This window comes from Embiotoca jacksoni, unplaced genomic scaffold (genome assembly GCF_022577435.1).
Source record: "Embiotoca jacksoni isolate LCO1_2020_lvr unplaced genomic scaffold, fEmbJac1.0.p SCAF_8, whole genome shotgun sequence".
Taxonomy (NCBI): domain Eukaryota; kingdom Metazoa; phylum Chordata; class Actinopteri; family Embiotocidae; genus Embiotoca; species Embiotoca jacksoni.
In genome coordinates, this window is record NW_027185436.1 from 8,154,041 (window position 1) to 8,172,002 (window position 17,962).

Sequence of the window (17,962 nt, forward strand, 5' to 3'; positions counted from 1 at the left end):
TCATCTCTCAGCATTATGTTATCACACAGAGGACTGTGAGGCATCACCACACTGCGCTCTCTCAGTCCTCCTAAACCTGTGGAATAGATAGGAATTTTACAAAAACAATAACATCTAAAATGTTACATTAAAAAAAAAAAAGCAATACTAAAATAATGAATGGATCATATTTAAAAAAATAAATAGAGAAAAAAGCCAAATGATAAAAATCAGCCTATCTTTTATTTTATTTTAAATGATATAATTATCCCACATTATCACAATATAAGCTCCCCACTGTTATTAGAAAAAAACGCAAATTTAAACGGAGTTAAATTGAACTGAGAGAGAGGAACTCAAGCCCGGTCTTCTTTGGTCCGCTGCGTCCGTTTGCATGTAATTAAATAGCGCCGAGCGCACTTATCGGTAGGATCTGACAAGTGGAGTATCTAAAAGCGATCCCTGTCCTGTGCACCTCTTCCCCCTGTCCTCTCGCAGCTCTACCTTTCGGTAATTGAATTAGCTCGGTTTTAGAGGGGGGGGGGGGGGGGGGTGGGGCTTGGCTTTGTTCGAGTGACGCCCATTCAAATAATTTCAAACCAATGGGACTATCCCCCGCTCCGCCGTAACCAAACCCACTCTCTCAATCGGCGTCTGGAGCTGCCTGCCTTTGCCCTCACCTTCCTGCGTGTCCCAGCGTTCTAAACCCAAACACAGGAAAGAGGAAGACTACACAGCACGCACATGGGAGAACGCGGTGTTTTTTTCCCTCCTCCACGTCGCACGATGGCTTATATATGAGGTGGACACTTTGGGATGCGGCCATAAACAAGCGTCTCCACGGAGAGAAGCGCATGAGAAAACACAACGCTGTCTGTCCTCTCCGCCACCGAGAAGGACTCCTCCCCACCTCGACCGTGACACCTCCGGTGAATCGCTGAGAACGGATAGCAGTCTTTTTTTTTTTACGCTGGAGGCGAAAGACCGAGTCCAGTGGCGACATTCATCTGCCAGTGACTGACTGAATGTATGGCTTTAAAAAGTTGCCTGGAAAACATGGACATCTGACGTGCGCCTCACAGCGTCATTGGACACATTGAGCCCCCCTCTCTTTTTTTCTCCATCACATCTTGGGCTGACTAATCCCCTGCGCTTTCGGGTTTGGAGTAAGAATAAGTGTTCAGCAGTTGTCATTTGCCCTGACACAGGCTACGTCCAGTAGCACCCAGCAGAAGGGTATATCACCACCACCATCACAGAAGACCACTGCCTGTTGTGTTGCGCATTTGTGGCTATGTGCTGATCTCACTGTTTGTGCATTAGAGGGAGAGATATTTTGTTCAACCCACCACGGATTTGTCAGACCTGACATCCTGCATGAAATAAAGCTCATGATTCATCTGGACTCAAGCCGCGCAGCAGAGAAAACACAGTGACGCGTTGGTTTTATAACTTCAACATTTCCTTCAACCTGAACAAGTGTCATCTCAAGTGGCCCTCTTGAATGGTCACAATTCCACCTTTCCGTTTTCTATGCTGTGCGCATTTCTATTTGTTTAGCATTCACAAAACTGCGCCAGAAACACACGGCCACATGTGAATGAGACTCATCACCTATCCCGGTTGAAGCGCCCGTACAACTCGACTGACTGACCTACACTGAAGAGGAATACGTGCCGAAGTTTTGCTGTAGTGATGCTGCAATTGGAAATGGTCCTCTTCGTCTGCCTGGTGCTGCTGATGTGTGTATTTAGCCAGGAGCCCAGCTCCAAAGTGGTGGCCGACCGCTACGCCGTCTTCTGGAACCGGACCAACACCAAGTAAGTGGCCTCACACCGGGCAGGTTTACCGCGGAGGGTCGGCGATGTTCCGTATCCTCTGCAGGAGCCCAGGGGTTCGCAGATTTGCTGGACCACATCGGTGTTTTTCCTCCGCAGTGAGGGCATAATGCCAGTAGCTGTAGGTAAGGCTATAGGTGAGAAGAGGAAAAGGACTGTAAAGACTCGTATTTTCAATACGTGGCTGCTCATGAACAGCGCGACGCGCGAGAAACTAGATTAAAACCGTGCGTAATAAGGCCTGGACATAACATTCATGGTGTGGTATTGCATCGCTTTATCCATATGGTCTAGATAGGGGAATTTACCGTTTCTGTGGGAATTTTTCAGTTGTTGGTAAGGGGACAGAGCTGGAAAAGACCGTAAAACCTAGAGCATTATCTTGTGTTGTTTCAAGGTGGGTATTTACACATGCCCACTGGACCCATTAACACCAGTATCTAGCTTGTCAAAGAAGCTGAACTCCACACAGTTCCACATCAGTATAAATCCGCAAAGTTAATTTACCTACAAAATGCGGCCATTCATTTCCTCACTTAAGACCCTATGTCTATTTTTCTTTTGGAAAATTTCACACCATTTGAGTCTGAGGCACATCAGAGGCCAAATGTCCTCGACCGGTGCTTCTGTGTCTTTTTTCTGTTTGGGGTATTTACCCCGTGACTTTGTCACTATAGCTTAAAAAAACTTTTTGAAATGTAGCAAGAAAGAGCATAATAAGTCAGTCAGTATTTAAGAGCTCCTTCAAGCAATCCAGTACAGTTACCATAATGTAATTTAGGTGCATACAGCGATCTCAGCAGATCTAAAAGTACCTAAAGGAGTGGTTCATGAATATTATAGAGGCACCACGGCAGAAGAATGACATAAAATGACCATCTCACTTTCAGTAACATATTAGAGTTTGCTAGTGTTTCTTACTCTTAATAGCTCAGGTTTTAGAAAAAAAAAAAAATAGACTTCACTCATAAATTGAACATATTTTCTTAATTAAATTCGGGCAAGTTTATATGTTTTCCAGTCAATATAATACAGTTTGTAAACTTTTGTAATTTTTGATTGTACAGCAATGTAATGCAGTATATCTGCACCCTTTATATTAAAGCACACTATTGTACAGAGGGAAAAAAAAAATCCTGTAAAATTAGTCTGGCCGTTTTTCAAGCTAATGAAGAACAAATAATAGCTTTATTTGCTAAAATATACTTGCTCATTAAATCTGGAACATAAAAACTGAGTGTTGCATGATGTTGTGTAGGGATGACTGTTCAATATGGAAACTAGTAACTTACCCTTTAAAAACTTTTGAAAACTCTCACTTCCTGAAATAGTGCACAGCTTCCTTATTCTGAAATGGACATAGTTTGCATACATACAAATTTACATTTGTTTTTCCTATTTTTGCATTTTAGTGTGGATAAATGGTTACTTGTTCGTACGTTTAGAGGCACTCTGTCCTGATGTAATGTCTCCAAAAATATATAAATTCAAACACTTAAAATACTGTCCAAAATTGTAGTGATAAAAAAGGTGGTTCTTCACTTTTCAGTTATATTAATAAAAGAACAATTATGTGTTTAACAAAATAAGATTCAACAAAAATCTGTTAGTGAAATGAAGATTTTATATACTAGAGAACTTCAGAAAAGTTAAAAAAAAAAAAGAAGTTTCTCAGATGTGCTATACTTTTCCAGTCAAAACCCTCTCTACTCGAGCAGGCTTGACTCACAGCCTACATTCTACGCGTTTGTCGAGACAGCATTTCCCTCTAAAAGTCCCTTATGGAGTTACACTGTACAGCCTTGTCCCAGCCTTATTAGGTCTAAGCGCTGATGGTGGAGTTTACAGAGATCTTTCACTCAACTGCCAATGGCACTTAGTATTTGTTGAATAAAATCCTCAGCTTACCCTCCAAGTGCACAAAGCCATTAATAGCACATGCTGAATTTGTTGCACAACTATTTACATTCAGTTTGAAGTTTGGGAAAACATGATTTATTGCTTGAAACAATTAGTGGTCAGGGGTACAAACGGTGGGCTGACTGTAAGCTCTCTCCTGAAGTCAGGGCCAGTGCAGCGGGGTGTGTAGATTCTCGGCCTGATATACCATAGACCATGACTGCTGTGGTCTTGGTCCTTACTCCGACTTAACATGGCTGTTTATTTATGGACGGCTTTTTTCAACAGAGGCAAACACAATTTTGAGTCAAATCTTGATTTCTGCTGTTGATAGACATACTTTCATTTCACTGCACATTTTTTTTTCACAAAAAAGTTTCGACGACTGGCCGCTCAGTTAACTTGATATCTTCCAGATGTGCTGACACGTTTTCTCATTTTTTTTGTGCAGAAAAAAAAGTGAATTTAGAAAAAAAAGGAAATGTAAGTAAATCTACTGATAATCTCAGATCTGACGCAGTAACAGTAAGGGAAGGAGAGAGAGCGAGACCACTGTGATCCACTGGTCTTCATGCATGTTGTGCGTTTTACTCTCTTTCAGTCCCCAGTAAAATTGGAGAAATAGATAGTTTCCTGAGCCTCATCTGTTTCTGAAGTTTCATACTTGCCTGAGGAAGGAAAACAGGTTTTCACGGAGGCTGTTGTGCTAACACCAGTCACTCTGTTCTACTTACTCGAAATAGAGTTTGTTTGACTCTCACCCCTGCAGGGTTGAGGCAGGAAGCCAGAAAGGTAAAGAAGAGAGGGAGAGATAGCAAACTTGTCTTATTGATGACTCAGTTAATAAATATTGAGTCCCTTTCCTCGTGCATTACTGTAGAAAGCTGGCGTGGCACTGTAACGCAACTTGTCGGCTTCTGCCTTTGTTCTGAGGCTTCAGAGTCACACCGAAAGTACGGCTGCTTCAAGAATTTACACTGTGAACGCCCATGCACACAAACAGCCACATTTGAGCCCGAAGCACATGTTCTTTTATGATAGCAGTAAATTAAACCCAACGTAATTTGTCAGAAATATTGTTAGTAGGTTACATAAAGGATAACCTCGATGTTTTGTTTTTTTCTGGTTTGACTCTTTGCATTCTTTGTTGTTGGTGTCTGACCACAGTCATTCAGGGCTTGTTTTACAACCTACAGAAAAAGCCATTTGTCGCTATTCTTTTTTGCATCACAAACTGCAGATTCCAGAGACTTGAATTGCCAGAGTTAGTTAATCCATCACACTAAAGCTGTAGTTTGAGTTTAGTTTTATCTTGAAATCAGTTTTGCTTTGAATTTATTGTCGCCAAATTGAATGTTTCACATCAGTGTGTGCAATATGTTATGCTCTGCTTACTTAATCACCTGAAACGCACAGAGAAATCATCTAGAGGAAGCGTCTACATGGCAATACCAACCAAAACAGTTTTACATACAAACTGTCACATCTGTTTCTAACTGTCTAACTACAATGGATTTTTAATTTTAAACAAAACATTTAAGTTGAAAAAGTGACCACAAGAAAGCAGACATGAAATTGTCGAATTGCATGGCATGCTAAATGGTTGGAGAACGTTTAAACTTGATGTTGACACAAAAAGCGAAAGGGCTAGAAATTTTGAGTCAATTCTACTAATGTTTGACTTGTAGACAAAACACACTGCTGTAGACACTTTTACAGCTCAGCTCAGACTATCAGGAATATTAAATGGGGAATGCCAGAAAGGAATATTTGTGTTTAAAATGAAACTTTTTGTCAACATAAAATTTACTTTTGCGGGGTAAAATTTCTTTGATAGTTTTCCAGTGGTCAGAATTATAAGCACTTGTAGATTAGTGTGAAATGCTTTGTTGGTTTAGAGTCGTTATTTGTGCTCGCGGTGGCACAGTCGTTTCTGCTGGGTATTTGTGTTGTTGGCGAGTTGGGTCGAGGCTGACGGGGGTTTCCTTGCTGTTTTGTTGGCTTCATTCCACTGTTGTGTCTCACAGCCGCAGTGTGAGACCAGAAACTCGCTAACTGCTTCATTATTCAGAATAACAATTTTATCTTCCCTTTTAATCTCTCTTTTAAACACATCCACACTTTCTCTTTTAGATTTCAGTTTTTATGATTCAGGTTTTCTTATAATAACTTAATTTGAGCATTTTAGCATTATGCCCATCGAAAAATTCTTTTGATGGCCAGTTTAGAGATGTGTTAGAAATCTTGAAGGTTTATCTGTCCTTAAGAGAGTGCCTTCAGTTTGAAATAACTTTTCTCTCTCTATGAATCCTGCCCTCTGTTATCTCGCTGGCTGTCTTTGCTTGTGAGCATTTATTCTAATAAGGGGACAGACAGTGGCTCTAATGATGTCTCAGCTGTAATGCCGAAGAGACCGGTCTTTCCTTCCATTCTCCCCCTACCGCCCTTTCTTCTTCCCCATATCCCTCCTCGCCTTTCTCCCGTGCTGCCTCTCGGCTCTCTGCCTCTCCCAGTCTCTTTCTCTCTCCCTCCCTCTCTTCCTCCCTTTCTCTCACTCTCTCCGGCTCTTTTTGCCAGGCACAGAAAATGAATGAATACAATTAAGATATTTTAGTCCCTCCGCAGTTGATGATGGAGAAAGACGCGCAGAGGTCAGGCACACTTTGGGAGGAGCTCAGGGACAGGTCACACACATACGGCGAGGAATAACGAAGCAGAAAGTTTGCCTGTGAATGACAAACTAGTAACTGGAACTCTCCTTGAAGTGGAAGGTGTCATTAACACAAACAGTGTGATGCGGTTTTGGTCAAGCAAATTGCTCAAGGTGATTTGTATTTTGCTGCATAATTTGTAGTATACTTTTTCTAACAAGCTGTTGTTGATCTCACATTTGTGTCGTAGACTCCACTGTAACTGAAGTTCTATTTACAATAGCTGTGTTGCCGGTATTGGCTTGCTTTTGTTTCAGTCCTGTCTGGCTTGTCTTTGTCCGTGCATGTTTTTGTGTTTAAAGGTGTGTGTGTATGTGCAAAGTACCAGATGAGCCATGAGGTCATAGGGCTTGTTTCCTCTCCATCACTCATAGATACCAGAATAATTACATATTTATTTCTCTCTGTTTGGCTTCTCATTGCTTGTCATAGACCAATGGGACATAAATAAATGTCTTGTCAGTCTGTGTTTGCATGTATGTGTGTGCAAATACTGACTCTACACTAAAGCACATACGCGTGGAGGTAGAAAGTTCGGATGGGAAAATTTAAAGCTGAATTGTTATTATTAAATTCATTCCTATTTATCTTAAAATGACAAAAAAACTGTATTTATTTTAAAATCAAGCCTTTGATTTTTGACTGATTCCAGTCTCTCCCTTTTTTCTTATTCTACTGACTCCCTCTGAGCTGTTTTACTCTCTCCACTACTCTCTACTACACTCTCGTTCTCTCCCTCCGTCTCTGTCTGAGCGCTGATTACTTCTCGTTAATGACCCCTCGTTCTGTCATTTTTTTATGCCTGTGGTATTGGCAAACCCAGACACCGGCCGAGCTGCAGGGACACCGAGTGGAGAGGACACAAAAGAGAGCGAGTAATAAACATAGGACCTGATGGAAAACCAGCAAACTGTAATGATGGTGTTGTGCGATATAATACTTTTATTAGGTATAAATGGCACTTTGTGTTTTCTCACCAGACCTGTAAATGCACTTTCCATTTAAATTAGATTTTTTTTTTTTCTATTAACTAGAAAATGAGCCCAGCAGGCAGTAGTCAATGCTTAGTCAATGTGCTTGGCAGAGCAGCTGTTCTTCAGTGCGCAGTGGGAGAGGGGGAGGACTCTTGGCCGTGACCCTTGTGGAGGTGCTATGCGGCGGACAGAAGCAACCCTGTCGCCGGGGGTGCCTGGTGGTCAGGCTGTAGTCTTGGATATGCTAATCTTGTTGAAGGCAGCCTACGACTGGACAGAAAAGACATTCCCAATGTGGGCATACATGTGTGTGTGTGTGTGTGTGTGTGTGTGTGTGTGTGTGTGTGTGTGTGTGTGTGTGTGTGTGTGTGTGTCGCAGTGTGTGCGTATTTAAAAAAAAATATAATTAGCTCATCAAAAGTGTTTTTTTTTGTTGTTGCTTTTTTTGTAAATTCAAACGTTTTAATTTTAAACTATTCCATCCGCGTACTTGGGTGCAATTGATACTGCTTTTAAACCTTCACTCTGGTGATTTTTCTTTACCCCACACCACATCAGAAAACCTGTGATTGCTTATAATTAGATAAATACTGACTGACTGAGGTTAACGGTATTAAATTAGTACTAAGAGCCTAAACAATACCAGCGTCGATGTAAATGTTGGGTTATCCACCATAAAGCAGGCAGGATTTCTCGTCCACACTTACAAATACGGGAAATATTGAATGGCAGCTTCATTTCAGTTGCACATGTTTCCCTTCCTTGCCCGGGGAACCAGATTTTAATGTCCAGGGTTTTTTTTCCAGAGTAATCACCCCAAGGTCAGATGGAGCACTGAAACGCTGCTATCAGCAGAGAGATCTGTATTTTAGCCCTCGTTCAACCCTTGGCATTCAACCCGTGGGGGAACATTCTGTATAGCTGTACTTGGAAACAATAAAGTATTAACCAGCTTATGCAATGTCCACATGTGCAAAGTTTGATGCAAGACTTATATTCTGGCATGAAAATGATAAAAATACAGTTTCCATTTTTTTTTGTTAGTTTGTTTCCTTTCTACCAGATACACGTTTGTTTATTCATGGGCTGATTTTTTTTTTTTTTTCCATCTCTGCCTGCTTGCTTGGTCTCAGATTGGCTTAATTATTTTTTTTTCTAAAGTTACGAAATGCCCCCCTAATCCAAAATCAGATTTTTACTGTGAACACCTGAGTGGATTTATAGTTGAAATGGACAAATTACAGAGGGAAAGAATATACAGAAAAGTCTATATTTCATTGTAAGACCTGAAAAAGGAGGTATAAATAGGAATACAGGATTACTGCAGGTCTAATGAGGGTTGAAACGCCGGTCCAGGAATCTCGCTATTGTGTACTCATAGGCCCTCGTTCATAGCTGAAAATGGCGCTACCATATCCTTCTTCAGGTCTCCTCTGTAAGATGGAGGCTTAGAAGCAGCTGTTACTGTAGTAACACTTGGTTGATCTATCCCCCCTGACCAGAAAGGGGCGCTACTGAGAGGGGTCTGTTAGCCTCTGATGCCCTCTGCTCTCAGCCTGAAGCATTTTAAGTGTGCAGTTGTAGTGAAAGCTACATAGATTTGCTTGATATAATCCAGCTCTTTCCACTTTGATTGATTTGACCTCGTTAAACTAATTTAGTGTCAAAGTCATATTACATTTACAGGAACTTCACCAGCTAGGCCAAAACAGCTGATGGCTTTAAAAAAAAAAAAAAAATTCTCTTTTTGTCACTGCTTACTATTCAACTGGAAAATGTGACGGGAGCGATTGAGACTGTTGGTTTTTTTGCCAGACACATTTTCCACAGATAATTCCTTTCATGGTAGGCTGGCTTCGGACCGTACGCTGCCGTTTTCCTTATTTAACTTGGGGGGCTGCGGGGGAGTGACTGGATGTTTTTCTAGCTGGGCAGCAGTGTGGAGAATAGATCCCAGTAGAGAACACATCTCCAGCTTGTGAATAAAGACCTAATTGACGGGTTGTAGCCAGTTGTAAATGACTCATGAGGTAATTCGTCTTCACAGACAGACTGAGAAACACAGTGGGATTGTATGATTGTGTGGTCTGCTTTCCCTTTGGAATTTACATAATCTTTTTGGTTTATTTCCAGACTTTTATATCCCCGAAAATAATTTTTTTTAGCTATCACAAAGTACTACTTTTAGCCAGAGATAGTGTTATCACCTTCCTCACCGGTGTATGGTGACTATCCTTGGAGAGTCTACACGGCTTCTCGTGTTTTTGTCCAGTCTTTGTTTGCGTTGGCACAGTCATTAAAAAGTGAAGAAAATTCATGGGAAAGGCCTAATTGATTCCCTGGCCTTGTTTTCATATGAACACCACTTTGTAAAGATTCCACCGCTGTGACAATTTTCCACTGACATAAATATAAACAAACAAACAAACAATGCTGCTTTCACTTGGTTGAGCCTGCGGTTGTACTGAGATGGCCAATAATAAGATAGCTGCATTAGCCTGTTTGAATTGACAGTAGAGAAAAATACAAGCAGCCAATGCCCCCCTCCAATGCTGGGCTGTGAGACTGAAAGGCGGCCATTGTTCTGCTCTCTCTGTCCACTTCACATAGCCAGGGCTGAAAGAAATGCATGCGTTTTCAACGGAGAGAGAAAAAAAGGGGAGGGCAAAGGAGAAGAGTGAGGGAGAATGGTGTGAATGGCGAGGGGAAAGGGAGATTGCACAGCTGAAGTTGTAGTGTGCTTTCGGACAGAAAAAAGGGAGGAGAGGAGGAGTATAATGCAAGTGCCAGACACGAGGGGAGAGGCATGTAGTAGCCAAGGATGACACAGTGTGTGGAAAAGAAAAGGTGGCATTTTCCCTCATTTCCAACTAGCCTCCCACATCCCCTCTCATCTGCCTCCCTCCACACCATCCAGCTCATCACCCCCCTCCTTCCCCGTCTGCCCTTGCCAAGGTTTAAAGATGCATGTGGCTTGCTGGCTGGCTGGCTGGCTGTCTCTCTGTCTCCCTGGTGGTGACCGTGGTTGGTTGGTTGGTGGTGGTTCTCCAGGGGACAGACTCCGGGTCTTCACCCAGAGGACATGATGTCTTTGGGTTTAGTGACACTTTGGCTATTTTCTACAGAGACAGGATTAAGCCCACTCAGGTTTAGACCCCCGCTTTGTTTCCTGTGACACCGAAGAATCACACACATGGGGTTGTGTTTACTTGGGGGTTGGTGCTGTGGTACTAAGTTGCATCTTGGTTCTTAACTACTGTGACACATTGCACGCTGTGCCCTTGAAAGTGCGTTTTCCACTGAGAAGCATGTATCACAGTCAGAATGCCAGGGCGTGTGCAATGTAGCGGCTTAATGGAGGGTTTCATTCCAAAATGCTATATATCTGCTGTGGAGACAAATTGGTACAATAAGAATGAGCTGTTTTTGTCCTTAGAAGCACATACTTTACAAGCGAAGGTCATAGAAAGATGCGTTGCTTTCATGGTAATGAATTATGTGGATAATTGTGCATGATTGTTATTCAAATGATAGATATCTCATTTTGAAACAAATCTCTTCATATTTATCTTTGACTCAGCTTGTCTCTCTAACTGTATCAGTTAAAAAGCTCAGGGCCTAATAGGACTAAGTGGGATTTGGACAAAAAAATGAACCGAATTAAATGAAAATATATATTTTTTATATCTGTCAAAATGTATTTCAAAAATGTCTCATGCCATAACACTAAAATCCACTGAACTGTACTTCAGCGCCTACTACTTCGGGATGAAAAGCTCTGCCTCAGATCTGCTCTCCTGGCTCCAATCCCTGTATTAGGCAACAGATGCCTGTCTGATCTGAACTCTAAGAAGAATCTGGAACCAAGCAGTTAATAAAGCATATTTAAAAATGCATTAGCCTGACCTGGGTCTAACATCCTCAGTTGAATTTGGCTTTGATGCTAAGACGAGTGAGTGTTTTGTTTTTTGTGGGTGTCCATGTCTATGTTTGCTGGCAACTCACTCGTGCGTAGTTATTTGCATGCATACGTTAGTTTGTATGTGCATGCGTGGCTATCCTGAGCCGACCTCTGCTTCGAGGCCCTCTTTAATGAAGCAGCAGAAACACAGACCCACTACTATAGCACAGCACAGCACTATTCTTGACCCAATTCTCTGAGCCTGCTCCTCTGAGAGCTGCTTGATAGTTTTCCCATTTTGTGAAGTTGCATTGTGTATACGCGTGCATGTCAGTCTTTCTTTACGTGTGCTGTTTGGTATTCCTGTATGAAACTGTAGTGAGCGTGCTTTTTTTTTTTTTTTTTTTTTTTTCTTTTTACCCTGAGGAGAAAACGATTGATCCCCGGAATGTGTGATAAATCCCATCTTCACCCTCTCCTCTCATCTGAGCCCGGCTTTGACCGGTCTGGCTTACTCCGAACATTATCCCACATAACCATATAGGACACCCCAAAATACTCAGACCGACAAACTCACACCGACACATATGCACATACTGTATACCAGTCTGGTTTTGTAAGGGCAGTTCATTATTTCTTTAGGGAGGTTCAAGTTGCAGGAGATGTGGTATTTATTCTGCTTGTTTATTTTCTTCCTCTAAATCAGCAAGCAGTGAGCCTCGGAGTGCAGCAGCCTTTGAACCACGGCCTATCCCATGACTGCAGCCCTGGGTATTAACCCAGAGCCACTGAGAGGCTTAAAAAGCCATCAGCTCATTGTCCGGAGACACAAAAACCCCTTCCTCTGAAATCCCCCCCCCCCCCCATCCTTCTCTCCTCTCTTCCTCCTTCCCTCCTTTCTTAAGAATGCCTTGAGCTGGCCTCTGCTGGCATTCATATTAATCAGTTTTAAGGGTCTAATGAGATAAGTGAGACTTAAGGGGAGTCCCCAAAGTGGCCTAAGCCCTCCAGATAAACAGAGGTGATGAGCGCTGCCTATGGCTACATCCTCAGGAGTGGGTGTTTTTCTCTGGGATAGCCATGCATACAAAACTTTTTTAATGCCCTTAATCTCACTGTTGAGGTTTGAAAGCCAAAACATTACGAAACTAGATTTATTGAAGAGACAATCATCACTTAGCCTTGTGAATGTTGAGGTGGTGATGGAGATTATGCTGATTTTCGTTGGGTTCCGAGCTGTTTAAGGGTTTGAGAAGCTAGAGCATGTGTGTATTTAAAAAAAAAAAAAAATAAAAAAAGTTTCCTTCATACCTCTCTCCGTTGTTTAATCTAAACTCACGCCCTCTGTTCCTTATCCCGCCAAGTACCCCTAGAATATAGGCCACTTCGTTTTCTCCTGCTCTTTTGCTCCTTGTGCCATATTGTCTTCCCGTTCTCATCCTCCCTCCCTTCCTCTTTCCTGTCTCTGAGGTTACCAGATCTTTAACTGTACTGTCCATGGCTCTTGGGGTCCTGCTGAGGTGACCCAGCATGCCCACTGTCAGCATTTGGGTTTAGTGCTGTGGCTGCAACATTTGACTGACAGTCACCTACACACTTGTTCTCCTTCCCCCTGATTTTTTGTCTGTTTTTATCTTTTTTTAAAGCACTAATCCCCTCCCCAATTCTGCAAAAGATTTAAACACCAAGACAGAGCTACAGTGTGTTTGTGTGTGTGTGTGTGTGTGTGTGTGTGTGTGTGTGTGTGTGTGTGTGTGTGTGTGTGTGTGTGTGTGTGTGTGTGTGTGTGTGACAAAATAGAAATGTGACACTCGCCAGACACAAAGAGATGCAAATGGAAGCCATGTCTGAATCAGTTTTTGATCTGAAATGTTCAGAATCTGAGAAATGTAAAAACTACATTCATGATTATAGCAGCTGCTCAGCAAGGATAACCTTCTTAGGCAAATTAAATCATCTATAATCTGTAACAATCTGCCTGTACTTCACCAGGTGTTGGTTAAGATTACTAAACACTAAAGAGAAGCTGTCTATTTGAAAAATGTCACGTATTTGATTTATTAAAATATATAAAAATATTTCTTTTAGAGAAAATAGTTTTGTCGCACATTTGGGCTCTTGTGTAACAGAGGGACTGGTTGAACTCGACAGCAGAACTACTGGAGTAGCTGTGAGGCGGGTCAAGTCCCCAGAGAGTTCAGTTTCACCTGCTGTTCTGTTCCTCAGGGTCGCAGGACTCCACGACCGGAGACATTCCAGCCAGGATTAGAGCATGCATGGCGAACAGAAGCACAAATAGGAGGGACTAAAGTGGCCTTTTTCACAAACGGACTAGCGTTTGGCCCGGCTGTTTCATGGTTAATGACAATTTTTAAAAGTAGAAAGAACGTTTCTGGGCAAAATTTTCTTTTCCAATTTGTCTTTCCAATTGGCATTTTTGCCTCTGAAAATATAATTTAGCAATTTCAATTTTTAACTCGTAAGATTTAAAAACTAAAATAATTTAATCAATTTACAATTAAAATAAATAGAAAATACCATTTTAAAACTAAAAATGACAAATTTCTCACAATAAGTATCATCAGCTGTTATAAAACTGAATAATTATGGACCGAAAATTATAAAAAAAAAATTGGTAATATTATATTTGTATATTTTTTACATGTAATATTTATAAATAGGCGATGGCAAAATAACACCTAGCAGGAAAATGCAAATCGGTAAGAAAACTCTAAAATTAATTACTCTGTTTTTGTCCAATACTTGAATATCCCCTAAATCTATTATTATCTAGTTTTAATATATATTTATATATATTTTTTTAACACACAATATGTGCAGTAATTCCATTTTTCTTCGTCTGTCAAATTTAATTGATTTGTTTGCAGTGTTAATTTTTTTTCTTCTACAAAATGCAAAATTGCCTTTTGTTTTTTATACCTTTTCTGGAAAAGCTTGATAATTTGCAGATGTTTCAGTGGTATTTTTTATGAGATACTGAGTTGAAGTGGACTATCAGCCTGTGGGAAATGAGATGCATCGTATTGCTCGTATTGGGTTAGAGTGCGTGCTTGGCTTTGGGTGGAGCAATGAATCATTCATTACTGTTTGTGATCTTTAAGAGTAGCACTTGCAAACCTTAGCACGCAACTCATGGAAAAATCAAGTCCAGGTAGACATGCCTTGAGCATGAAGGTGACAGATAGGTGCCGGCTCATCTGGTTCGTATGACTTGAAGCAAAAATATTCATGATGGCTGCCAGGACCACATATCATCTCTCCATATGTTTTATAATAACTTTTTTGTACTTTTTTTTGTTGCTTACGTAGAATACATAACATGTTGAATTAGAAGATTGGACATGCATTCACAGTTTTTCTTGTTAACAGATTGACAGGTGTCAGTCGCCCGGTCCGTGAAGGTGCCAGACTTGTCAGTCTGAGTGACATTTGGTTTGCAGCAGCTTTAATAATGCAGCATAGCCACACTTTTTATGTCCTTCCGCTGGAATGTAAAGAGCTGTCCCTACATTAAGCCCAGGTCAGATTGTGTCTACGTCGTACATTAGCAGCACAGCCTTCCTGCCTGTATCACTGGTAAGAGGAACATGGCACGAAGATGGCTGAATTATTCACACTCATAATCGGCCTTTATGTCCTGCTGCCAAGCCTGGCCCCACTGTTATTCTAGTGCATAATTGATAGTGCTCAGAAGTGGAAAAGTTAGAATAGCAGAAGTAATGCGAAGCGAAAGTGTAGTCAGGCAGCACAAGGAGGGAAGAGGGAGAACGGTGGGGTAGTGAGGGGGATAGAGGGATGGAGGTGGGCCCCTATAGGAGTTTTTACACTGAGCTTGTGTTAGCCTTTACGGGGCTTAGGCCCAGCTAGCGTGAGGATCGCGTGTGTAGGCGAGCCAGACTAGTATTGGGGGGGGAAGGGGGAGAGGGGGATAAGAGGGGGATGAAAGGAGGTGGGAGGGAGAAGAGATGGGGATCCAGAGTAACAAGGGCTGACGCTGAGCTGGCCCAGAATGTGGTCTTTTTCTCCCTTAAAGTTATTCTGGCGCTCCACTGTGGGCAAATATATTTTTTGAGATTGAACTGAATTTTATTTTACGGAATACATTTTTCTCTTTTAAATCATTGGGGAGGAGTAGTCCCAATAGTTCCGTGCAGGTGATTTATACTTATGGGTTTGGTTTTTCGGTTGGACCTAATCCAGCTAGTTTTTTTCACTACCTGCTTATTCAGGCAGGTAAGACAGGCATTGGCATCACATTACAACCATGTGACACAGTGATCAATAAACAGTGGCCCCCAGAGAAGAGCAGTGGTTGGCTCTGTTCCAATAGCAAAGAGAGGCCATCTATTGAGAAAGGGAGTCAGTCATCCTCTTGAAAAAGACAGTACTTTAGAAATAGGAAAACTACTGTCCCATATTTGATTTTAATTAGCCTGCAATTGCACACCTTCATCCTTGCCTACATCCCCCCTAAGAATTCATAGATTATTCTGCAGAGCTTGTTTGATATTTCTATCAGTAATTATACTTTTTTTTTTTATCCTCATAACGCCACTCTTTTCTTTGAATTTCCTTAACTGAATGGGACTCTGTTTCGAGGAAGTTTGAATGTCTCAGGTGAAGGTGTTAAGACTGCCCCAGGTATAGTCTATTTAACACCTCTCTGACCCTTAACAAAGCCTTACTAACTGCTGCCTAGCTCTGCCTTTTGTGTTCCATAACAAAGCCCTTTAGCTCCTAATAACACCACAGCACTGCCAGTGTCAAGAGAAACCTGAGATAAGGTCCACATCAGAGAGTTGGTGGGAACTGTTTAATCCGCTGCTCGAAATCAAACCAACACACAACAGGCAGGGATCATGTTTGGCAAAGTGGCCCGCTTTGATGGAGGGATCGGATGGTGTGAGTAGAAGGAATGGGGATGATGGAAAAGAGAAAGGCGGACGAATGCCGGTAGTCTTTTACAAAGCAGTGAAAGAGAACATCTGGAGAATAATACAGGGTGTGTGCTAATGCTCAGTTACACAGACAGACATACATACACGCACAAACTAATCGTGTCGCAGCAGCATCACACGCTGTTCTTTTTATGATCATCAGTGTATCCCACCGATTGATTCAGGGTTTCTTTTTTTTACCTCTGATCATAACAATTAGTTGCTCAGTTACTTCAGCTTTCAACATGTATACAAATATATAGATCATGCCTCATAAAAAAACTAAATAAAAAAATACACTCGTGTTCAATTAATACTTCTTCGCTTTTAAAGACTTCTTCTTTAGTTCCTAATTGTGCCAAACAAGCCGTTAACATTTAAATGAAAGCTTTACGTCTAAGCTGTATATTTTTGGTCAACATCACTTTTGCAATATTTCAGAAAGTATCTTTCGCTTGAGTCACTACAATGTGGCAGTAAAGCTGTCGAGTGGAAACATTAACAGCGGTATGTCTCAGAAACTCATAAAACCAATTTATGAGTGCACTTAAGGCCCATACACCTACTGGAGCCATTCTATAAAGATGCAGACAGAGATTGCGCCAAACTCGCCCCGATTACCCACATTTAAAAGTAATAAATGTGGATCGATAAGTGATAGGGGAAGGTTAATCTCTGACTTACCCAGTTATTTCCAATTCAGGCACTCCTTTTCAAACTAAAATTGCAGCATTTACAAGCTTACCATTGATTTGTTTTATTGTTTTCTTCCTACAGGCTAAATGCATTGAGTTGTTTTTGCAGTAGTCCTCCAGAATGGATGTTCTTATCTTCTGCACTGTTTTAATTCCTTAGAGACTTGCTGTTATCAAATTATTATATAAAAAAAAAAACACATGCACAAAAAACTGCAAAGAGCAGAGATTTTTATTGCTATTATTGTTTTTATATGCGACTCACTCATTTTTCCCAAATGAGAGAATAATTTTAATTAAAGTAAACTTCAGTCATCAGCACTACACTATTAAGTAAACAACATAGTTGCTCTGATATGTGGAAACAATAGTTGCAGCCCTTTGTGAAATACATTCTTGGTTATCCAGCAGTCGGTTATGTAAACAGGCCAGTATGCCCAGTTGAGCTCATATGCTTATTTATTTACAGGCTCAGCGTGCCAGTGCTGGAACACTATTGGCTCTGGCAGGTATGGATTAGACCCCCTTTCTGTCTCACTGTGAAGTTAATTGAGGGAATCCTCCTCCCACAGTGGACTGTAACCATCTCAGATCTGCATGTAGACTTTGCTTACGAAGCACTACGCTGTCACTTTTAATTTGAGTTGATGATTTCTGACTCCAGTCTGATGGGACTGCTTCCAATAAATCATTTCTCTGTGACCTTTTACATACTCTGTCTGAAAAGGGCCCTGTGCGTCAGACCCCCCAGCCCCCCATAACCACTAATGTAATGCCATTAATATGATATAATGGCTTATTACGGTCTCACTAATTAGATTGTACAGCAGTTCGATGTGTTATCGTCCTGCTCTGCCATTAATTGCTTCACTAATGGTTTGTTTTTGCATATTTACATGTAACTGTGCAATTACTCTACATTACTTTATGTATTTATGTACATGAACTATGCAAAGGTTCTTGTATGTAAATTCCTTTCCTTTCTATAGTATGATGGACCTTCTCAA

General features: G+C 41.2%; 1 protein-coding gene across 2 annotated transcripts in view; it reads left to right on the top strand.

Moving 5' to 3' along the window:
• The first annotated feature begins 638 nt into the window (after positions 1-638).
• The window catches only part of efna5b (ephrin-A5b), a 98,898-nt gene continuing 81,574 nt past the window's right edge, over positions 639-17,962 (top strand). For both annotated transcript variants that reach the window (XM_069138477.1, XM_069138478.1), the window contains exon 1: positions 639-1,799. In XM_069138477.1, the coding sequence (XP_068994578.1) occupies positions 1,675-1,799 (125 nt within the window). In that variant the 5' untranslated portion in view covers positions 639-1,674. The remainder of the gene's footprint in view (positions 1,800-17,962) is intronic.